Source organism: Carcharodon carcharias, chromosome 20 (genome assembly GCF_017639515.1).
Source record: "Carcharodon carcharias isolate sCarCar2 chromosome 20, sCarCar2.pri, whole genome shotgun sequence".
Classification (NCBI taxonomy): Eukaryota; Metazoa; Chordata; class Chondrichthyes; order Lamniformes; family Lamnidae; genus Carcharodon; species Carcharodon carcharias.
In genome coordinates, this window is record NC_054486.1 from 30,634,121 (window position 1) to 30,658,958 (window position 24,838).

The 24,838-nt window shown below is 42.4% G+C and overlaps 1 protein-coding gene across 1 annotated transcript; it reads left to right on the forward strand.

The window, feature by feature from the left end:
- Window positions 1–7,206: 7,206 nt before the first annotated feature.
- Window positions 7,207–11,872, forward strand: LOC121292302 (EEF1A lysine methyltransferase 3-like). The gene is made up of 3 exons (XM_041214152.1): window positions 7,207–7,374; window positions 8,277–8,388; window positions 11,457–11,872. Exons 1-3 carry the CDS (start codon window positions 7,207–7,209, stop codon window positions 11,870–11,872), a joined length of 696 nt encoding a protein of 231 aa, XP_041070086.1.
- Window positions 11,873–24,838: the final 12,966 nt, after the last annotated feature.

Below are 24,838 nucleotides of genomic sequence, written 5' to 3' on the forward strand. Positions count from 1 at the left end.
GAAAAAGGAAGACATGTCACTAGCGCCATTGTGGAAGGTTGCATCATTAGAACAGATGCAAAGGGGAAACTGGAAGCAGGGTGTGAGGAGGTGTAGTTGAGGTAGTTGTGGTAGTCAGTGGGCTTGTAATGAATATTGGTAGACAATCTTTCACCAGAAATGGAGGCAGGGAAGTCAAGGAAGTATAGGGAAGTGTCGCAGATGGGCCATGTGAAGATACGTTGGGTGGAAATTGGGAGTAAAATGGATATATTTTTTTCCAGTTCTGGACGAGAGCAGGAAGTTACAAAGTTACAAGGAAAGGAAACTTACAAAGCACAATGGTTTCAGATTGCTGTCATTATTTTACTGATTTTTACATATAAAAGTAAAATTACATAATTTCTCGATGATACCAAACTTGGAGGTGTGGCAAGTAGTAAGAATGATATGAATCGCCTGCAACAGGACGTAGATAGTGTAGCAGAATGGGCAGAAAAGTGGCAGATAGAATTTAATATAGAAGATCATGGGGTGATGTATTTTAGCTGAAGGAATAGAGAGAGGCATTATAGACTTCATATTAAAGTACTCAAGAGAGTGCAGGAAGTAAGAGACCTGAGGATCAATGTGCATAGATTTTGAAGGTGCCAAACCATATTTAGAGAGTAGTTAGCAAAGCATTTGGGATTGTGGTTTTCATAAATAATGGTATTGGAAACAAAAACAGAAAAGCTATGCTCATTCTATATAAAACTCTCACATTGTGTCCAGTTCTAATCACCACATTTAAGAAAGAATTTGAAGATCCTTAAGAGATTGCAGAGGAGATTTACCAGAATTTTCCATGCATAATGAAATTTGGCTACACGTTTATGTTGGATGAACTGGGCTTCCTTAGAGCACCTCAATGGAGCAAAGCAGGTTGAAGCGAGATCGGATAGATATGTACGAGATTATAACAGTTTTAGATAAGGTAAACAAAGAAAAGCTATTCCCACTAGCTGATAGTATAAGGACCAAGGGGCACAAGTTTATGGTTTTAAGCAAGAGACACAGGAAGGATGTGAGGAAGAACATTTTGTGCAGCAAGAGGTAATGATCTGAAACTCGCCATCTTTGAGGGTGGTGGAAGCAGAGGTAATCCATGATTTCAAAACGAGTTTGGACCGGCACCTGAGAGGAATAAACTCACAGCGTTATGGAGACAGAAGGCGACACTGAGACTGTTTGGATTGTTACACAGAGAGCCGGTAAAGGTTTGATGGGCCGAATGACCTCCTGCTGTGCCATTATGACTATGACTCTATATGCTTCGCTTTTTTCTGTGTCCTTCAATTCAGATATATTTGTCTGTCCATCTCACCTAGTATTCAATCATTTTAACATTTACAGGCTGAACGCAATCACTAAATATGTTATCACCATTTTTGATTTGCTCCGACAGATACAAAAGAAAAGCATCAGTATAACACCTTTAATGCCCCCAAGTCGCTTCACGGAAACACTATGAAACAGAAATTGTCACCCAGTCATATAATCAAATCTCAAAACAGACGTTCAAAAGTTTTGTCAAGGAGGTAAGTTTTAAGGAACAATGTAATGGAGGAGAGAGAGAGAAAGAGAGAGAAGTTTAGGAAAGAGATTTTGGAGCCTTGGGCTCAAGCAGCTGAAGGAATGATTACAATGCGGGATTGTCACAAGACGAGAATTGGAGTATCCCAGACCTTTTGCAGTTCTGAAGATCTGAAGGAGTTTGCAAAGACAGAGAAGAACGAGGTCATGGACGGTTTTAAAAACGAAGATAAGAATATTAAAATCGAAGCTATGCTCGTCCTGGAGTTAATGCAAGTCAGCGAGCTCAGGCGTGATGGTTGAAAGTTAGGACACAGACAGCAAAGTTTTGGGTGAGTTTAAATTTAGGAGGGTGGCAGGACCAAAGCCAACGGCTTTTCCTTCCCAAAATTTAGTTGGTCATTGAAGGGAGGTGGTGGGTTGTGATGGGTCAATAACAGAAGCAACAACAGTTTAAAGGCGAATACAATCAGCTATATATTGGTGTACATTCTACGCTGGGAATTATTCATCTCGCCCAATGTATCGTCAACCTCTGAATATATTAAAGAGGAGCAAATTTGATAAAACTGGTAACCTGAAGCAGAGCTACCCCCTATTCATACCCACAGCACAGAGCCCAATGCTCACACCGTACTATCTACAGCACATCATCCACATTGCACTGTCCACAATTTAATCCACACCCACCCGCAATCTGACCGCAACAATCCACTGCCAACACATAACCAAAATGCTTTGCCCACAATCCACTCTCCAAAGAATACTGTTCACACCCCACTGCCCACATTCCACTATCTACACCACACTGTTCACGTCCCACTGTCCAGACTCCACTATCCACACCAGTTCACATCCCACTATCCACTCTCTACTATCCACACCACATTGTTCATACCCCACTGCCCACATTCTACTATCCACACCACACAGTTCACATTGTACTGTCCACACTCTACTATCCACACCACAGTTTTCACACCCCACTGCCCACACTGTACTGTCCACACTCTACTATCCACACCACACTGTTCGCACCCCACTGCTGACACTATACTACTCATGCCACACTGTTCACACCCCACTTCACACACTCTACCATCCACACCACACTGTTCATACCCCACTGTTCACACTCTACTATCCACACCACGTGGTTCACACCCAACTACCCCTATATCACTGTTCAAACTCCACTGCCTAAACTCCCTACCTGGCCAACCACACTTCACTTCCTAAAGCCAACTATTTACGACAGATGGTCCATGCCCAGCTGTCACACCATGGTATCCACAATGCACTGACCACCCTTGACTTGGCCTTCAATACTGTCCCCCACATCTCTCCACACTACACTATGCCAGGCTCTGCACTACACGGTGCCCATGCCTCACTGCGCACTCCACTCTGCACCCTACTTTCTGCATTCCATTGTCCACATACTAGTTTCTAATTTCCACTGTCCTCACCTCACTCTTCACAATCCACTTCCACCTTTCATAGTCCACATCTGAGTCTACACACCACACTCTCCATACCAAACTGTCCATGCACCCCCAGTCCCTACATCACACTGTATACACACCAGTGTCCACACCCGACTCTATATGTCACATTGTTTACACGCAATTCTGCGCGTCATTTTCCGCAGCCCATTGTCCACAGCACGCTGCCCGCATACCGCTGTCAACGAATCAAAAGTCAGCGCTGCCTTTAATGTTTCTGATGCAGACAGTTTTCCGTTCCTCCGTCGTTAATGTCCTTGATGTCCACTGTGTGGGAACAAATTTACTTTCTCGCAATTCCATTACCCAAACCCAACATAACTTAAACAAAAACAAAAATACCTGGAAAAACTCAGCAGGCCTGATAACATCTGCGGAGAGGAATCCAGTTGACGTTTTGGGTCCGAATGACCCTTCATCAGATGAAGAGTCATACGGACTCGAAATGTTAACTGTGTTCCTCTCCACAGATGCTATCAGGCCTGCTGAGTTTTTCCAGGTATTTTTGTTTTTGTTTCGGATTTCCAGCATCCGCAGTGTTTTGCTTTTATCCAACCATAACTTACTTTTGTTTACAGAGCCGATGTGATAAATGGAAATGGGTTAAATGAAATGTTTAATTAAAAACACAGACAGTGCTTGAAAAACTCAGCAACCTGACAACATTTGTGGGGAGAGAAACAGGGTTGATGTTTCGAGTCAAATGACCCTGCTTCAGAATCGAATACTTGAACATTTGCAGATTGAATAGGTTGCTTCCTATCCTGAACTGAATGTGTACTCCAATATCAGGATCTTTGAGTGAATACAAGGACATGGCCTAAAAGCAGATGGCGAACAGAACTGGAGCCATTACACAGCCTTACTTGATGCAATTGGTGACAGGATAGAAATCTGCTGAGGCATCATTCTGCATCGCGTTGGCCAACATGTCATTCTGAAATGAACAAATGACCCTGATCAACTTTTCAGGGCAGCCAAATTTCTACAGCACTTGCCTTCATAGTTTGCTGTGTTGAAGGCCTTAGTCAGGTCAACGATACCATGTAGAGATCCCTGTTCTGTTTGTGGAACTTTTCTTGAATTTGACACGTCACAAAGATGGTGTCAAGCATTCCTCATCCAGCACAAAAACTACACAGTGATTCTGGTCACGGTGAATCTGCAAGATGAGTGACAAGCTATTGAAAATGATCCTTGCCAGAAATTTTCTTCCTGTGCAGAGAAGGGAAATACCACGATGGTCATAATAAATAGAGTTGCTTCCGTTCTGTTTCTACAGGCAAATTATGGAAGCATCCGTGTAATTCTAGGCACAACTCCTTGGTTCCAGATTAAGCAGAAGAGGCTACTGAGTTTCTCTGTGAGAATGTGAGCCCCTTTGTACATGAATAATTCATGTGGAATGCCTTTTGTGACTTCTGCTTTAGATGGATTGACGGCAAACTTGTCCAGAACAGGATGCTGTGAAAGTAATAATATGATGTTGTTGCACACTGTGGATTCTTAGTTCAGGAGATTGTTAAAGTGCTCTGCCAAAAGTAAAGGAATCTCATGCCTGTTTTTTAAGTGCTGATTGGCATCTGCTGAGGATTCTGATGTTGTAACATTAGTTCTGCGGCCACAGGCAGATCAGAAACCTTCATGGAGAGCCTTCAGGTTGTGCTTATAGGCAGCTTCCCGAAGCTCTGCTGCCTCGTTCTCCCACCGTTGATTCTTCATCTCTCTTGGTTTGGCCTCCAGTTTGTGTCTTGCTGGATAGTATTTGGCTTTTCTGGCAGTTTTCTTTTTTCAGATATGTGGAATCTGTGAACATTGTCGCATCATCTAGTAGCTTGGCAATAAATTGGTTGTTTTTGCCAACCCAGTATTGACGTTTCAGTTTTACCAATCCAAGAACCTCAGATGCCAAACTATTATTGACCTCTATTTCTTCCAAGAATCTTCGATGTCTGTGTTATATTCTGGAATGCCAGAATCCTCTGCAGATTTGTTCCAGTTTCTGTCTCTTGGCTGAGGTATTTTGGATATTTATGTCAATCTTCATTCATGGTATGGACTCTGTGTCATAAAGCTTTAGGTGTTATTTCCCAGGACATGATGTTCCTGACAAACTGATGGTCTGACCAGCATTCAGCACCCCCCAGTTAGCAGGTAAAGCACACGTCCTTGAGGCCTCTGTGATACAATAATTTAGTCCAGCATGTGCCAATGTTTAGATCTGGGTCCATCCAGTTTATTAGTTTTATGGAAAATTGTGTTTGTAGTGGCAAGGCCAATCTCTCTGCACTTAGAGAGCAGAAGCTTTATCCACTAATGCTGCGTTGTTCCAGAACTCTCCTACATGTGTTGCAATCTCTCCAAATACAGGCATTGGACAAAGGATAATGGGTTCATTCTGGCATGGTACTTCTCAGATGAACTGGCTGAGAAAAGGGTGGAGGTGGGCAAATATTGCATGGGAATGTAGTCGTTCATTTAAGGACCCAGTGTTCTGTCCTTACCTTTGGCAGCGTCAATACAATTGCAGCAAAAATGTGTTTAATTACATGTCAGGCATGTTCCTCGCCCCAATCTCTGCTGGTTTCGTGCGTTCTGGTCTCTCTGCAAAACCCTGAGAAGCGCAGAATTAAAATGTTCTGTTCTTATCGCTTTAGTCATGGATTTAACGTACGGGACAATAAGTAAATGCAAACTGTTATAGTTATTGGCCTTCACACACCAATCGCTACAATCCGCGCTAAGCGAAAAAGTGTCTCTCTGGCCTTTCAGATGCAAAGACACGTGTCAAGGTCCTCCGCTTCTGACCCCCATAACCCACCCCCTCCACTCCCACCACCACCCCTGTTCCCCCGCCCTCACCACCACCTCACATAAATAAACATGTCTCCTGCTTGCCACGGCTTCCTGATTAGGGCCTGAGTATCTATAATTTCCAGAGAAGTGAAGAATCATATCTGAAGATCCGATCTCAATTTAAAAGAGCGACGACGAACATTTACCAACATTGCGAGAGAGCAGCGCAAGTTAATCCCAACACGGTGTTATCTCGTCTGCAGTTCGTAATACTTCCTGGAGCTTTGACTGCATTGGACTCCCTCAAATCCTTTTTCCATTGATTTTGCTTCGCTTTCAATTTATTTATATGACGGTCTATGGAGGCGTTTGAGAGGGTGCAGAGGAGGTTTACCAGGATGCTGCCTGGTCTGGAGGTAATTAACTATGAGGAGAGGTTGGAGAAACTCGGATTGTTCTCACTAGAGCAACGGAGATTGAGGGGCGACGTGATAGAAGTTTACAAAATTATGAGTGGCAGGGACAGAGTAGATAGTCAGAAGCTTTTTCCCAGAGTGGAAGAGTCAATTACTAGGGGATATAGATTTAAGGTGAGAGGAGAAAAATTTAGAGGAGATGTGCGGGGCAAGTTTCTTTACGTAGAGGGTAGTGAGTGGTTGGAATTCGTGCCAGAGGAGGTGGTGGAAGCAGGTACGATAATGGTGTTTAAGAGGGAGCTTGACAGTTACATGAATAGGATGGGAATAGAGAGATACGGACCCCGGAAGTGCAAAATGTTTTAGTTTGACAGGCAATCTGATCGGCGCAGGCTTGGAGGGCCGAAGGGCCTGTTCCTGTGCTTTGTCAGTTTATTTTGGTCCACAGTGTGAAAATATACTTGCCAGACCTGACAAATAACCCAGGTCTTCATCTTGATCAAAGAGACCGCTTCAGTTTGAAACTGTTGACTTTCTTATCAGTTACAACATAGTTACGATAATATAATTCATGCCACTATTTGGAGAAGGCATATTCCAAAGTCTTAACCAACATTCTTGCCTCAATCGAAACCAACATTCTTGCCTCAGTCGAAACCAGTTGAACACCCTAAATTCGCATTTATCTCATTGCCATCTGAGGAAACTTGCCGTTTGCAACATTGGTAGTATAGGGTGCCTGCACAAATGGAGTGACTGCATTTCATTGGCTGTGAGGATATGTGGGGAGTTCCGTTGACTCGGGCGGCGCTATATAAGTGCAAATTCCACTGTTTCCAGAAATATTCACCCTGCCCCACTCCTGCTGCTGGAGTGAATCTCACTGCAGTTCATAAAGGATTCATCAGAAGAACTCCAGAGTGGGATTAAAAAGGATGACTACAATCGAGGGGCTGGACCGTTCCAGCGACGAGGCCCTGGAAGGCATTTGCAAATCGAGTGCCATCATATATGAGAATAAATACGAGTTCTGCAGATACAGTTTAAAAATCTCTCGATTCATCAATGCTAATCTGGGGTTTTCTGCTTATGTGTGGGAAGCAGTAAGTCAACTGGATTAATGGAATAGAAGCGAACTCGGTCTGTCATTTCTTAAATGTTTATACTTGAAAACTGCAGTCTCTTTTATAATGTATCTGTTTTAGTTGCAGTGAGTTTGAAATGTTCTTTCTTTCTGCAACATAAATCTGGATTTCGGGAGTATATCAAAGATCTGGCATTTCTTGTACACAGAACTTTGTGTATCTAACTGGATCGTGCACTTCTCACACATTTGAAACGGAATCGCGTATTTTTGCACTCTTGTTCCTTGCTTTTAATAAGAGATGAAGACTGTGAAGCTAGTTAAATGGTCTGTCCTCACTGATCTCGAAAAAATGTTACAGACTTTCATCTTCCATTTTCCCTCCCCTCCTGGAGTTGCTGGTCTTTGCTGCTTCATAATCACCTTCGCCGACCTCGCCCGCATGAAGCGAAACAGAGGCTGTGGGAAATATTGCCGAGGCTCGCTCCCTCCTCACAGTGCGCGCGCTCGCGGGCTTCAGGGGAAGGGTCTTTGGCTGATCTTCACGAAGGTGCTTAACGCAATGTAGGCCAGGGGTGAAAATTGGGGCCTTTCGGTGCTTTGACCCTAGTTGGATCATGAACTCAGTGAGACTGCGGACATGGAGAGGCGGAGATGATAGATGATGGATGCAAGTTAGGCCACTTTGTTTGTTTTATTGCTCCTGGGAGGCGTTGCATCAGCAAAGGAGAGCAAGTAGACGTGGCGTTGATGTGAACCCACGCGGAGGCGTGTCAGTGTTTCTGACCGGCAGCGTCCTTTATCTCTGTGGGGAGTAGTTTATGCTGAGATTAACTGGTTAATCATCGGGATCCAATGGTTTTGCATCATTCTCTGAACAAGTTTTTTTTTGCCCCTAACGCTCGTGTTCCGTATTTTCAGGGGGTTACCCTTTGTCGGTACTTTGAGAAGGAGAAGATCAGTTTTACTGGGAAGAAAGTGATTGAGCTGGGATCAGGGACGGGAATCGTCGGGATTTTGGCAACCTTACTAGGTAAGTGACGGAAGTATTCTAAACTGCGTTAATTTGTTGATAGCAGAAAAGAACATGGGTAACAATGGCACCACTTGTCTATGTCGGGCTAGCAGTGTTACCAGTAAAAGAATGATAGATGACCTTGATTAATCTCCCCTGCCGTTAGTAAACATGTATTGGGATGAATGCACTCTCCTTGCTGCCTGTTTTTAATTTTTGTCGTTAAACCTATAGTATTAGTCGCATAAACTTTCCAAATGATACGCCGCTCCCATCTAGATGTTCGTCTGTCCTCTTCGGTGCCTGGCAATGATCTATTTAAAGAAGAGCATGGGAGTTCTCCTGGTATCCTCGCCAACATTTATCCCTCAGCCAATGCGACCCAAATCAGATTACCTCTTAATTTCTCCCATATCTCTTTGTTTGACCTTACAGCGTGAAAATCGGACACAAAACACGCGCTGTGCAGCAATAAAAAAACTAGGAGTTATTAGCATTGAAGCTCACTCTAAATCCAGTCAGCAATTCACCATTCGATTAGACACCAAACAAAGGAGCCAAACCCTCAGCCTGACAGTAAATAAAGGCAAATGTTACATTGGTTTTCTGTCAGCGGCGGGCAATTGAAACTACGTTCTGAGCATTTAACTGACATTTAGTGACAAATATCCATTCATTGTAGAAATTACGGTAAAAACGTTAGCGAGCTAAGATACCATTGTGTCTTAGATGCTCTGAATGCAACATTCAGATTCTATCAATTGGGTCCAAAAATATAAGCCATAGCTGCAGCTTGTATGTAAATAATGCATTAACTCGTAAAACATCCGAAGGCATTTCAGTTTTCTCGTTTTCATTCATGGGATGTGGGTGTCGATGGCTAGGCCAATATTGTTGCCCATCCCTAATGGCGCTTGAGAAGGTGGTGATGAGCTGCATTCTTGAACCGCTGCAATCCATGTAGTGTAGGTACACCCACAGTGCTGTTAGGAATGGAGTTCCAGGACTTTGACCCAGCGACAGTGAAGGAACGGCGATATATTTGCAGGTCAGGGTGGTGTGTGCAGGTGAACGCAAGTAAACGATAATGCAAAAGCAAAATACTGCAGATGCTAGAAATCTGAAATAAAAACAGGAAATGCTGGGAATACTCAGGAGGTCATGGCAGCATGGGCAAACAGTTAGCTTTTTAAGTCTTTGACCTTCTGACGAAAGATCACAGGCCTGAAATGCTAACTGTTTTTCTCTCCATAGAAGCTGTCTGACCTGCTAAGCATCTCCAGGGGTTTTTATTTATCTTATGCAAGCAGACAGTCGTTTACAGAGCCAAATAAGGAGACCTTGGGATGATTCAGTAGTATGTTGGTAAATGAGTAGATTGAAAGAGCGTTTTAATGTGGGAAGTAGAGGTGGAGAGTTCGAAGGAAGGAATTCGAGACTTTAGGGCCTCGACCCCTGTAGGCACGGCCGCCAACGTGGACGGTGCACCACGGGCCAAAGGTTGAAGGAAGCGGAGGGTTTTTTTAGCATCATTATATAATATGTTTTGAGCGTCGTTGAACTGGGAATATCACATAAATAGTTATTTTCCAGGTCATGCTGGGAATAGATCACGGAGATGAAAATTGTAAAATGAACTGCTGTGATGAACTATCCTAAGAATATTACAGCTAATCTATGAATTTTACACCTTATACGAATGGTTGATCAGTGCTTTGTATTTGTTTCCAAACTCAACAGGTATTTTTGAACCATACGCGCGGAATTTTGCAGTTACACTTCTGATAAAACTCGCCTGATCCCATAGACATGAATGGGGTAACAGATTCTTTCCCGATTCGTGTCTTGCGGTGTCCTTGATAAGAAGGATTAGGTGCACCCAATTCTAGAAGACTGCAGTCATATGGGGCTTTGGTGAGGGCGCTTCATGAGCAAAATGTACGTTTTTGGTCTCCTTACATAAGGGAAAATATTGTTGCCTTGATGGGGCGCGGGCGTGGGGGGATGGGGGCGATGAAATTAAAGTTTACAAAATCAGTTCCTGGAATTTGATGTTGCCCTATGAGAAGGGATAAATAGAATGGAGATTTATGCTCCGAAGTTTAAAAGAACGAGAAGTGACTGCAATGAAACACATCAAGTTCAAGACAGTTTGACAGAGTAAATGCGGAGAGGCTGTTTCCCCCGGGTAGCGAGTGTCGAACTAGGGGGCATGTTCTCAGGACAAGGGGTAGACCATTTATGACTGAGATGAGGAGATACTACTTCACTCAAAGGATTGTGAATGCTTTGGAATTTACTGCCGCAGATGGTTGTGGATGTTCCGTCGACGAATATATTCAAGAATATTGTCGTCTGATTTTGGGTCAATAGGGGAATCAAAGGATATGGAGATAAGACGGGAGGGTGGAGTTGAGCTAGAAGTTCAGCCAAGATCTCATTAAATAGCGGATCAGGTTGTAGAGCCATATGGCCAACGACTGTTACTTATTATTTGCCTTCTTATGTACTTATTCAGGTTATACAAATCCCCGTGTGCAAGGTCTCGACTTTTGCTTTTTTTCCCTCGAATTATCGAATTATATCTTTGCGTAATATAGTTCTTCTAAATTGTGACAGTAATTTATTTCTGTCAAGTGGGGCATTCGATGTGTAAACAACTTTCAGAAATCGAATAAACTAACTGACCTGGATGTTTCCAGCCATCGCACGATCATGCCGGGGAATATATCCTAAAATTTAAAGATACGTTTAACGGTTGTTCATGCGAACAAATCAGTCGAGGTGCTGCAATTGATGCCCCCTACCCGTAAGTTACAGCCGATACACATCGCCATAAAATGATTCTTGTCGCTACAGTTCTCATCACGGGAGCAGCATAACATGGCATAATACTGCCTGGCACTCTGTGGGCATTACTTTATTTTTTATTCATTCATGGGATTTGGGTATCGCTGGCCAGGCCAGCATTTATTACCCATCTCTAATTGCCTTGTCGTTCTTTTCTGGAGTCACAAGATCACAAGATAGGGGCACTGGTTGAAGGCAAAGCAAACCGTAAGTGGATCTCTTTTTTCTCTCTTCAGGTGGAGATGTTACCATGACAGATAAACCGAACATCCTGAATCAAATAGAAAACAACGTCTCAATCAACATCCCCACTGCTTGCCGACATCGTATAAAAGTCCGTGCCCTGACATGGGGCAAAAACCACACTGATTTTCCGACCGTCTATGACTTCATATTAGGTTCGGATATTGTATATAGCTCAGTTGCCTACCCGGCATTAATAGAAACATTGCGCTATCTCGCCAGACAAGGGGCTACAATTTACCTATCGTCCGAATTACGAAAGAGTAATGGTTCTCCCTCTTTCCACGAGGCACTCTTACCTCAGTACTTTAACTGCCAGGTAGTTGACAGATTAGAGGGCAAAGATGTCATTGTGTACAAAATGAGCAAAATTTGTACAACTCCTGATGATCTTCTTCCAAGCAAATAATGAGATCTGCTAGCCGATGAACACGTCGCTGGGAATGAAAGAACACCCCTTTCACCATCTTTTGAAAAATCTGCAGAAATATTCAATACTCGGTTTTAATTTACACCCAGATCTAATTCATCTCTTTGTATTCTGTGACATGAATTCCCAGTTACCGAATATTTCCTGATATATGGCTAATGCGTATTTGCCCTGTAGGGGACCGCGTTGGCAAGTCCTATTACGATGCTCTCGTGAAGTAATAATAATAAATAATAATAAACAACACAGGGGTCTTGGATTCATATTCTAGCTCGGCACATTATGGGCCTAATTTCAATGTGGTTATTGGTGGGCTGCCACCAAACCAATAAAATGCCGAGGGAAGCTGATAGTTGCGTCCAAGTCTTCTACCTTTAATCTATCCGCGCTTAATTTTTAATCGTCTCAGGTCACCGCAACACAAGTACATGCGACTCATCGCCGTTAACTTAGGCCTTGCATTTCGGGAATACTATTTATCGTGTTGGAAAAGCTTGATTTGCTCTACATCTCACAAGTGAACACCACTGAGTCCGCCGTGACACCATTTGATCAACTAAGTTGAAGTGTTTCTGCCCTTTGCAAGGCAGGAACAACGAAACACGAAAACAATGTCTAACAGCCATCGCATATTTCTTCACCTGCCTCCTATTCGCAAATTGAGTAACCGTTCAAGTAGTTTGCCTAAAATGAATCAGAAAATAATGGAAATGTTCAGCAGGTCTGGCAGCATCAGTGAAGAGAGAAACAGACTTAATTCGTGGCCTTTTATCAGAATGGCTGTCCTGTTCGGGAGTTTCATTTCATCTGTTGTCCCATTGAACGTTTCAACAAAAACTATTTCTCTTTCTTCCAGGTGTTAAGGATAGCAAGTTCGAACATCGCATGGGTGACAACACCCCTCCAGATCTTTCTGCCCCTTCGCTTCCCTCTGACCCCTTCCCTTCTTCTAATTTCACTTCTTCCGTGAATTCACCCTACCCTCCAACCCTCCCCTTTCTGACGCTAAACGCTTTGTTCTTAACAAAGGCATCAGTTTTGGACCCTTATGTCCCCACCTTAGTGAATTTTGAATTTTGAACTCGGCACTACATCGAGCTCTTCTTCTGCCTCCTTCACTTCCACCCTCACTTATTTGGCCAGGGGTCCTTCCTCACCCCGCTAAGCAGACCCTTTCACGCATCTCCAGTGTTCTCCCTCCACCTGGCTTCTCAACCTCTCCTGTTCTTTTCATTGAGAACTACTGGCGTGACATCGGCCGTCACAGTTTCTCTGTTCCCCTCACTCATTCTAACCTACCTCCCTCTGAACTTGCCGTATTATGTTCTCTCAGTTCAAACTTGAACACTGTTAGCAACCCTGCTGACGAGGATGCTGCTGTGACAAACTGACCACCTTGCAGATGCTGAACGCCAGTTCTCTGATATTTCCTACCACCTACCCCTGGACCATGAACCCACCAGGGAAGATCAAACCTTTGCTTCCAGGACTGTCACTGACTTCATCTCCTCTGGAGATCTTCTCTCCATGGCTTTCCACTTCTAGTTCCTCAACCCAAATGGCTTGCTTCTACCTCCTTCACAAACAGAACTACCCTGGTAAACCTATCGTTTCAGCCTGCCCCTGCCCCACTGAACTGATTTCTTCCCAACTTGAATTCATTCTTTTCCCCTTCATCCAGTCTCCCCCCACTTACATCTGTGCATCATCTGATGCTCTCTGTCACTTGAACTATTTTCAATTTCCTGGCCAAAATCATCTCTTCTTCGCCATGGATACCCAATCTCTGTGCAGTTCTATTCCCCACCAGCATGGCTGCTTCCTTGAATGGAGATCCAGTTTCCATTCACCACATCCAACTGCCGGACTTGTTCTCTCATTGAACAAATTCTCTTTTAACTCATCTAACTTCCTCCTAATAAAATATGTTGATCTAGGTAGCCACATGGGTTCTAGCTATGCCAATCTTTTTGTGACGTATCTGGAACACTTCTTACTCCAATCCTTATTAGGCACCACCTCTCAACTCTTTTTAGAAATGTTGATGATTGTTACCCTTTTTTTGTGCTTGCCCTCAATTGGAAAACTTCATCAACTGTGCCTCCAATTTCCACCCTTCCCTCACGTTAACATAGTCCATCTCCAAAACTTTCCTACCCCACCTCGACTTCTCTATCTCCATCTCTGGGTAGGCTATCAATACACATTCATTAGAAGTTCAAAGACTCCCACAGTTACCTCGATTACACTTAATCACACACTGCACTCTGTAAGGATTCCATTCCATTTGCCTAGTTTTTCTGTCTATATCACATCTGTTCTAATTATGCAACCTTCCATACGTGGGTTCTGATGAAAGGTCACGACCTGAACCATTAATTCTGTTTCTGTCTCCACAGATGCTGCATGTGCTGTTGGGCGGTTCCAATAATTTGTTATTTTAATTTTTCAAGCAGTTTGCCTCCTATCGTTAAGATTTCTTGTACAATTTCTAGAGTTTCCTAAAGTATGCACCCTATTTATATAACATTGATAGGTAAAGCAAGTTTGTATTTTAAATGTCCTTTACTCAATAATGAGGGACATAGTGTACAGAAAACAAATGGACGCTTTGTCACTTCCTCTCACGATGTAAGGCTGTTGGGACGCAGTTCTTTTAGACAGTTTATTAACGATTAAACATAACTTCATTCCATTAAACACAGACATGGAATCCACTGGAGAGATTAAATTACTGGAATAATTCCAATATCAGATAAAAGAGTAGAGTGCCATTGTTCATTGGTCATATCAGTGTTCAATTTCCTTGGCCACTGAATTGTGGTATTTCGTATGTTTGTTGAGTAAATACACACGTGTACAGTACATTTGTCTGTGTTGTGCGGGTGTGCGCGAGGAATTCTACTTCTTTCCCCACTGAAATTAATACGTGCAGCTAAAAAATTGTAAACTATAGCCATAGACCCGTCTAGTCGGGGATTCATGTTGAATGGCATTGAAATGAGCGACGTCATATCGCTGAAGTCTGTATGCAGCAGTCTATCTAACACCAAATCAACCACCTCTCATGGGCTTCTGCGAATGACATCCAAGATGTACTTAATGATCCACCTATTCGGATGCAAATGCAATGTAAACTTCTCAAAGCACATGATCTTATGTGAGATTGAAACCAGCTAACCGCTCCAGTATTAACAAACGTTTAATGCATTAACATGACCCTCAGCTCTGTTAAATAAATTTGTGCCGTGTTATATTACGTCCAATTAACATTGTGCCACTGTGATTCTGCAAACCCATTTTATTATTCTCTTTCTGACGATTTCATTGGCAACTGAATGCTTGGGTGGCTTGAAATAAATTAACTGTACGTAATTGAGTAAACCGCGTCCCGTCTCGTCGGTGTTCATTTTAAGCACAGCAGATAGATAATAACTGTTGAATAAATTTACTGGATTACAACGCCATGCTCAGACGGGTATCTGAGTAGTTTCTGGATCTTTTGATCTAAGTCGCTTTTTCTAATATTACAACAACAATTTTTCGCTGCTCACTGGCACATCCCACTGTCCACACCGAACTTTCAAGAGCTCACATCCAACTACCCACACCTTACTGTCTACCGCTCACTGCTCACTCCCTACTGTCCTGAACTCACTGCCCACGTCCTACTGTCCGTACAACACTGCCCACAGCTCACTGCTCACTGCACACACCTCACCCCCGCCCCCCAACATCCAAATGTTCACAACGCAGTCTCCAAACTGCAGTCACTCCCCTCAGTTGACTGTTTACACCCTCAGTGTCCACACCCAAGTGCCCTATGTCAGCATCCCACTGTTTACACGTCACTTTCCACACTACATTGTCAGGGCAGTTAAAGCACGGGTTAGGTACAGAATAAAGCTCCCTCTGCGCTGTCCCATCGAGAACTTCCAAGGCAGTACAGCACGGGATCGACACTGAGGAAATCTCCCTTTCCATTGTCCCATCAAACATTCCAAGGGCAGGCACGCCATGGGTTAGGTACATAGTAAAGCTCCCTCTACACTGTGCTACATGGTGTTTTGCTTCCCTGGTGTCAGGGTAATAAACATCATGGAGATGCTGCAGAATTTTCTGTGGGGGAAGGCAGTGAGCCAGGAGTTGTGATGCACATCAGTACCAACAACATAGAGAGGGCAGTTGTTGAGGTCCTATGGTTAGATTTCCAGAAGCTATGGGAGAAATTAAAACATACTATCTTGAAGGTGGTAATATCTGGATTACTTCAATGCTAGCAAGAGTAGAGATAGGAAGACAGGGAGGATGTGTGACTTGAGGCAGGTCTTCTACTGACATGTAAATAGTAGATGGATAGTAGAGCTAGGTTGGGGCCACTTAGGGACAAAGGGGGTGATATATCCTTAGAGGCACAGGGCAAGGCTGTGATATTTTGTCTTGGCATTTATGAAGGAAGAGGATGCTGAAAAAGTATCGGTAGAAAGGGAGATAATAGAGGTAATTGATGGGATGATAATTGATCAACAGAATGTGCTGGAAAGCCTCATTCCACTTAGAGTGGAGCGGTTGCCTGGTCTCATGCCTTGTATCAGTTTTTTGGGGGAGGGGGGTGGGGTAGTGAATTGTTAGGCTTGCCATAATATTCCAGGTGCCAGAGGATTGGAGATTGGCAAATATAACACCTTGATTAAAGAATGTTTGTAAGAACATTTGTAGCAACTCAGGCCAATCAGTTTAACACCAGTGGTGGGTAATGTTTTCAAAATAAGAATCAGGGGGAAAAATCAATTGGCAGCTCGAAAAGTTTGATTTATTAAGGAAAGACTGCACAGATTTGTAAAAGTCAGAGCATACTTGGTTAATCTACTTGATTTTTTGATGCAGTAATAGAGAAGGGTGATGAAGTGTGTGCAATGGATGTTGTCCATATGGATTTTAAGAAAGCATATGACAAAGTACCATTTAAAGGACTGAGAAATAAAATTGAGGCTCATGGAATAGAAGGGTCAATGACAGCTTGGATAAAGAAAATAACATAAGGATAGAAAACAATGAGTCATGGTAAATAGTTGCTGTTTTTCAGATTGGGGGATGGTACACAGCGGTGCTCCCCAAATGTCAGTGTCCAGACCATTGTTTCTTTTAATATATATAAATGACTTGGGTATTGGAATAAAGAGTAAAATTTCACAATTTGTCAATGAAACCTAACAGCGAGTTGTGGAAAACAGTGAGAGTGATAGAAATTGACTGCAGGCCAGATATAGGCTAGTAGAATGCGTAGAAAAGTGGCAGATGGTATTTAATACAAAGAAGTGTGACATGATTCAATTTGGCAGAAGAAATAAGTAGAAATAATGTAGACTTCAAAGCACAATTCTAAAGATTGTGCAGGGTTGGAGGGACCAGGGAGTTCATGTGGCCAGATCTTTGTAAGTAGCAGGACATTTTGAGAGATTAATTAGAAAAACGAAATGGGCTCTTGGGCTTCATAAAGGGACATTGTACTCAATCTTTAAAGTTCAGGTTAAGCCACAACTAGAATATTGCGTTCAGTTCTGGTCATCACACTTTAGGGAGGATGTGAAGGCCCTTGAGACAGTGCAAACAGGAGATTTACAAAGGAAGGAGATATTTTAGTTACAAACGTTGCTTGGAGAAGCTGAGATTATTCTTCTTGGAGCAAAGGATATTGAGGGAATGTCTGATAGAGGTGGATATGATTATAGCAAGTTTAGATAAGGTACATAAAGAAAGGCTGTTCCTATTATCTAATGGTGCAAGGATTCGGGACACAGCTACAAGGTTTTTGGAAAGAGGTGCAGGGCTGATGTGACATAGAAGCTTTTTACTCAGCAGGTGATAATGACCCGGAACTCTTTGCTTGTGAGGGTGGTGGAAGGGGAAACGATTCCTGATTTCAAAATAAAATTGGATCGGCACTTGAGGGAAATAAACTTGCAGGGTCACCTGGATATAACGGTGAAATGGGACTGATAGAATTGTTCTACAGAAAGCCGGCGTAGATTCAATGGACCACATTGCCTGCTTCCTTACCACAACGTATCGCTGACTCTATGAAATGCAGATTGTTGTCAGGGCCAGTGCAATCACTGGGCAAATTAGACGGTTCCATAGGGAATCAAAGTTCGTGGGAGTGGGGGAGCGGCAAAAAAACTGAAACTACCTAGAGATTTAGAATGATATATGCAACTTTCCATGAGTGCCCGAAATTTCCACAGGTGAATCCGAAACTCTGGAACTTTTGAAACAACTTTCCTCCCGGCCCCACCCGTTCCATCCACCCCCGCACATGCTCATTAAATCTTCAATGGCAGTAACCCCTTCACCTCCGTGCTCACTGATTCACCAATCACAGCCTCCTTTTCCCCTCTAGGCTAGCTGATCCACCAATGACAGTTTCCCTTTCTGCAACCACAGCTTGGGGGGGGGGAGGGGGAGGGGAGGTGTCTGGTTAATAAGTGCGCAGGCGCAGACGGCCGTATTGCCTTGGGGATAGTGATGATGAAAATGCTGCTCACCTAAAAGTACTGCGTTTTCAGCCAATCCGAAAGCTCCTGGGTGATCTCATGGTGGTGCAGTTGAGAGGTCGGGGAGTGCGCAGATGTGAGCGGCATCCAGGTGCTGCAGAACATTGGGAAGATGAGTCTGGGGCAAGGCAAGGTCATCGATAACTCCGTGAGTTTGATAACTTTTAGCGGTTGTGTGACTGACGAGGAATAGGTGTATAGCGCCATTTTCTGTATTCATTTTCAAAAGTTAATTGTGGGGCAGGGGCTTAAGGTCGGAGGTTCACCTAAGTCTTGTCGAATGCTCTTGTACTAGCCTTGGTTGCTGCCGTGATTAATCACATCGATGGTCGGTCAGGTACATTCCCAACATTGCACTGTTCCAAACACTAAATTCCCAATTGGCTTGTTTACACTTCTACTGATCACAAAAAGGCGCAGACCAAATAACCAGTTCTTTCTCCCAAAGTGGAAGTGGCGGGAATGTACATTAACATCAAGCGATTTAGATTTTGACCTAAAATACAGGCGGGGAGTTCAGTACGTCACTGCCTTCAAGTACAAGTAGTTGGGGGCGGTGGGGGAGATTTAAATTGAAACTTGATTTGGCTTTTGTTTTCACTTTTTTAAAGCGAAGGTTAGATGATTCATTGGAACTGTGATTCCTCCTGTGCATTTAATAACCCAACATCCTGCGTGCAGGGGAAGGATGGGAGCACTAAAAGTTCTGTGTTACACCTTACCACCCCTAAAGTGTGGTATGTCTCTAAATTCAGTTCAACGTTGATTAAATTAGTTAAATTACATCATCAATGTAAATTAGGGAAGAAAATCCGCCATTATTATCTGGTCTGGCCTACATGTGACGCCAGACCGACAGAAATGTGATTGACTCGTAATTCTTTTGTGAAATGGTCTAGCCAAGCCACTCAGTTCTATCAAACCACAACAGAAAAATCAAAGACGAAGGGACTCGGGTTTACCAGCCGACATTGACCTTGTCATTGGAAACAGCAAATGTACACACTGCCCAGTCGACCATACAATGTCCCCTCACTAACAACTGGGCACGTTTGTCAAATTTGAGAGAGCTGCCCCAAAGACTAGCCAAGCAACTTTCTGAAATAGTCATACTCACCGAATTTTAGCGTACATTCAATGACCCAGTCTCTGCTATCACCATCTGAGTATGCCCTGTTCCATTGGCAGGAGAGAACCACCAGAGATGGTGGCACAGTAGTATACATGCTTAAGAAATAAGAACTGAGGTAGACCATTCATCCCCTCGAGCCTGCTCTGCCATTCAATAAGATCTTGGCTGATCTTAATTCCCCTTTCTTTCCTGCTTACCATAACTGTTGAGTCCCTTGTCAATCAAAAATCTGTCTAACTCAGCATTGAATCTATTCAATGACCAAGCTGCCACTGTTCACTCGGAAAGAGAATTGCAAACACTATCTAATCTCTGAGACAAGCAATTCCTCCTGATCTCCGTCTTATACCACCTAGTTCTAGATTTCCCCCACAAGGGGAAACATCCTCTCAGTATCTACCATATCAGCCTCCCTTATAATTTTATATGTTTCAATAAGATCAGTGCATATTCTTCTAAACTCAGTGAGCATGGGCCTAACCTTCCCTCATAACGCAAAACCAACACCTGAGGAATTGGCCTAATGAACCTCCTCTGAACTGCTTCAAATGCATATATGTCCCTCATTAAGTAAGGTAACCAAAACTGAACATGATACTCTAGGTGTTGTCTCACAATACCCTTTTTTTAATAGACCATTTCCATTGCAATAAAGGCCAGCATTCTGTTTGCATCCTAATTGCTTGCTGTACTTGCATGCTGACTTTTTGAGATTCATATACAAGGACACCCAGATCCCTCTGTACCACAGCATTCAGTAGTCTTTCTCCATTTAAATAATATTTGTTTTTCGATTCTTTCTGCCAAAGTGGACAACTTTACATTCTCTGTATTATAATCCATCTGCCCAATTTTCATCCACTCATTTAAGCTATCTATATTGCTTTGCATATTCTTTGTATCCTTCTCACAATTTGCTTTCCTTCCTATCTTTCTATCATCAACAAATACATCTACAATACAGTTGGTCCCTCATCCAAGTCATTCATATAGATTGTAAGTAGTTGAGACTGTATCCCTGCAGCACTCTCTTAGTTAGCTAACATCACATGGGTTTACGTACATCAGATGGATTGTAGTGATATCAGGAAGGCAGCTCACAACCACCTTCTCAAGGGCAATTAGAGGTAGGCAATAAAGGCTGGCCTAGCTAGCAATGTCCATATCCTGTGGAAAAATAGAATTACAGTTTGACAACCTGTAAGTAACCCAATTATACTGGTGCCCTGTTTCCTATTAGTTAGCCAGTTCTCTATCCATGCTAATATATCACCCCCAACACCATAAGTTCTTATCTTGTGTACTAACCTTTTATATGACTCCTTATTTAGTGTCTTGTGGAAATTAAATGCACTACATCTGCTGGTTCCCCTTTATCCACCCTGCTAGATACATCCTCAAATAACTCAAATTAGGTTAAGAGATAATCAGTAGGGATGCAGTGGCAGACATTTAAGGAGATATTTTGTAACAGTCAACAAAGGTAATTCCAGTGATAGCTAAAGAGTCTCTCAGGCAAGGACTTACCATCCGTGGCTAACTAAGGAAGTTAAAGATAGTATCAAATTGAATAAAAAGGCATGGAATTCTGCAAAGATTAATGATAGGTTAGAAGATTGGACAGAATAGTGGCATGTTAGAAGTTTGGACAAAATATTTTTTTTAAAAAGCAAAAGAATGGCCAAAATAATAAGGTGGGAGAAATTAGAGTATGAGACAAAGTTAGCTAGAAATAGTTTTTAAATTCGAGTTTCTACAGGTATTTAAAATGGAAAATATTAAGTAATGTGGACGTTGGTCCTCTACAGAGTGAGCCTTGGGAATTAATAATAGAATATAAGGAAATGGTGGATGAATTGAACAGATGTTTTGCATCTGTCTTCACTGTGGCGTATACAAATAATGTCCCAAAAACACATGTGCATCAAGAGGTGAAAGGGAGGAAGGAACTTAATTAAGGGAAAGAGTACTGAAAAGATTATTAGAAATAAAAGCTGACAAGTCCCCAGGTCTGATGGGCTTCATTCAAGGATGTGCGAAGTAGTTGCTGCTAAGATTGTAGATGCATGTTGTTTTTAATTTTCCAAAGTTCCCTAGATTCTGGAAAGGTCCCATCAGATTGGAAAATAGTGAATGCAACTCTTCTATTCAAGATAGGAGGGAGACATAAAAACATAAGCAATTGGAACAGGAGTAGACTATTTGACCCCTCCAATCTGCTCCACCATTCAATAAGATCATGGCTGAACATCTTGTGTTACGATTTCCACATTGCCATCTAATCCCGATAACCGTTGATTCCCTTGCCTAACAAAAATCTGTCTACCTCTGCTTTAAAATATTCATTGACCCTGTTTCCACCACCTTCTGAGGCAGAGAGTTCCGAAGTCGCACAATCCTCTGAGAGGAAGTTTCTCCTCATCTCTGTCCTAAAAGGGCAACCCCTAATTTCAAAACAGTGCCCACTAGTTCTGGACTCACCCAAAAGAGGAAACATCCTTTTGATGTCTACCTTGTCAAGGCCATTCAGGATCTTGTATACTTCAATCAAATCATCCCTCACTCTTTCCAAACTCCAGTGGAAACAAGCCCAGTCTGTCCAACCTTTCCTCATAAGATAACTACAGGCCAGTTAGCTTAATATCTGTCAAAAGGAAAATGCTGGAATCTATTATTAAGGAGTTTATAGCAGGACACCTAAAAAACCTTAGTGCAATCAGGCAGGGTCAACATGGCTTTGTGAAAGGGAAATTGTTTGACTAATTTATTCAAGTTCTCTGAGGAAGTAACATGCAACGTGGATAAAGGGGAACCTGTGGATGTGGTGTACTTAAATTTCCAGAAGATTTCACAAGATGCTACATCAAAGGTTGCTACACAAAAGACGAGTTCATGGTGTTGTGTATTAGCATGGGTAGAGCATTGATTAGCTAACAGCAAACAGAATAGGTGTCAATAGGTTATTTTCACCTTGGCAAGATCTAATGAGTGGATTGCCACAGGGATCAGTACTGGGGCCTCAAATATTTACAATATATATAAATGACTTGGAAGATGGGATTGAATGTATAGTTGCTAAATTTGTTGATGATGCAAAGATAGGTAGGAAAGGAAGATGTGAAGAGGTCGTAAGGAGTCTGCAGAGGCATTTAGATAGGTTAAGTTAGTGGGCAAAAAATTGTCAGTTGGAAAATCATGTAAAAAAATAAACTTGTCTACTTTGACATGAAGAATTGAAAAAAAACATTATTTAAATGTGGAGAGATGGCAGAACTCTGAGGTACAGAGGGATCTGGGTGTCCCGGGACAAGAATCACAAAAAGTTAATATGCAGGTACAACAAGCGATTAGAAAGGCATATGTAATGTTCCTGTTTATTGCAGGGGGAATGAAATATAAAAGTAGGGATGTTTTGCTAGGATATTGGTGACACCACATTTAGAGTATTGTGTGCAGTTTGGTCCCCTTATTTAAGAAAGGACATAACTGCATTAGAAGCAGTTCAGAGAAGGTTCACTCAGCTGATTCCTGGAATGAAGGAGTTATCCTACAAGGAAAGGTTGGATAGGTTGAGACTGTATCCATTGGAGTTTAGAAAAAAGAGAGCCAATCTTATTGAAACATAAGATCCTGAGGGGATTTGACAGGGTGGATGCTGAAAGGATGTTCGTGTGAGACACTAGAACTAGGGTACTTGTGGGAGAAACTAGAATTAGGGGACACAATTTAAAAGAAATAGTCTCCAAGTTCAGATGGAAATGAGGAGATTTTTTTGCTTTGATTTTGTGTCTGTGGAACTCTCTTTCCCAGAGAGTAGTGGAGGCAGGTTCATTGAATATTTTTAAAGCTAAATTAGGTAGATTCTTGATTGACAAGGAAGTCAAATGGTGTAGGGGGGTAGTTGAGGTCACATTCAGAACAGTCATGAATGTATTTAATGGTAAAGCAGGCTTAACGGGCCTAATGATCTACTCCCCTATTCCTGCTTCAAATTCATATGTTTGTAAATTTGTCAAATATGATTTCCCTTTCACAAACCATGTTGACTCAGCCTGACTGTATTATTACTTTCTAATTACTTAGCATCCTCTTGACCGCTCTATATCTTTGGCATGGTCAATAGCTTCACCCTTCTGCAGTACCTCTCCTCATCATCTATATGTGTGCTCCAGCCCTCACCTCACTAAATACTTGCCTACTAGTTATAACCAGTGCATTTGCTGCAATACGTCTTTACTTGTCCTCACATATTTCCCTCTGGAGTCATACTGATCTATACTTTAACCCCCATTCACCCCCCTCCCCTCAGCATTTCTTATCTACCTGCTAACTCTAAGCAATATCATATTGACATGGTGTCAAGTTTCACCTACGTGCTGATTTCACCCAGCATCACTCAGTTCTAATTCACTACCACCATTTTCCTTCCCTCTATTACCTCTGCATTGTCAGTAGACTTCTCCTACAACTTGTCACAAATGATATGCAATTTCTTCTAAATACTACTTGGGAAGTGAGACCACCTCATATCATTAGTGGCAATCATTCAATTTTCCAACCTCCAGTGGGAGAGCAAGACTGTGAGAACGGAGTGAGGGAAATGGAAAGATATGTGTAGATAGATAGGGAAAAAGAGAGATAGAGTTAAGAGGGTTTAATTGAGTGGGGGAAAGCAAGGTGTGATATTTTTCTGTATAAATGTAAATATAAACAAAAATGCTGGAAAAAGAACTCAACAGGTCTGGCATCATCTGTGGAGAGAGAAACAGAGTTAACATTTTGAGTCCAATATGACCATTCTTTGGAACTGAAGAGAGGTAGGGATGTGATGGGTTTTATGCTGTTGAAAAAGGGGAAAAGGTTAGGTAGATCAAAAGTAAAGGTCGGGGATAGGTAGAGGGTGGGAGAGATTAAGTGACAAAAATATAATTGAACAAAAGGCAAAGGAAGTGGTAATGGTTGTAGTAAAGAAACAAAGCATTGGTCCAGAGTAAGCATTAATGGCAGAATAAAGGACAACTCTATCTGAAATCATGAAAACAAGTTACAGACAGGCACTTGGCAAAAAAAGAAACAAAATGAAAGACAGAGTTCAGGCTCTGAAGTTGTTAACCTCAGTGTTGAGACCAGAAGGCTTTAAGTGCCTAAACAGAAGAATATTCCTCAACTCTTGTTGGGCTTCACTGGAACATTGCAGCAGGCCAAGGACAGAAATGTGAGCATGAGAACAAGATGGTGAGTTAAAATGGCATGTAACAA

Excerpts from the sequence above, each read along its gene's own strand:
- LOC121292302 (XM_041214152.1), top strand. The coding sequence starts at position 7,207 with ATGACTACAATCGAGGGGCTGGACCGTTCCAGCGACGAGGCCCTGGAA. Across the intron at positions 7,375-8,276 it reads CTGCTTATGTGTGGGAAGCA|GGGGTTACCCTTTGTCGGTA; the intron begins GTAAGTCAACTG and ends CCGTATTTTCAG. Across the intron at positions 8,389-11,456 it reads GATTTTGGCAACCTTACTAG|GTGGAGATGTTACCATGACA; the intron begins GTAAGTGACGGA and ends TTCTCTCTTCAG.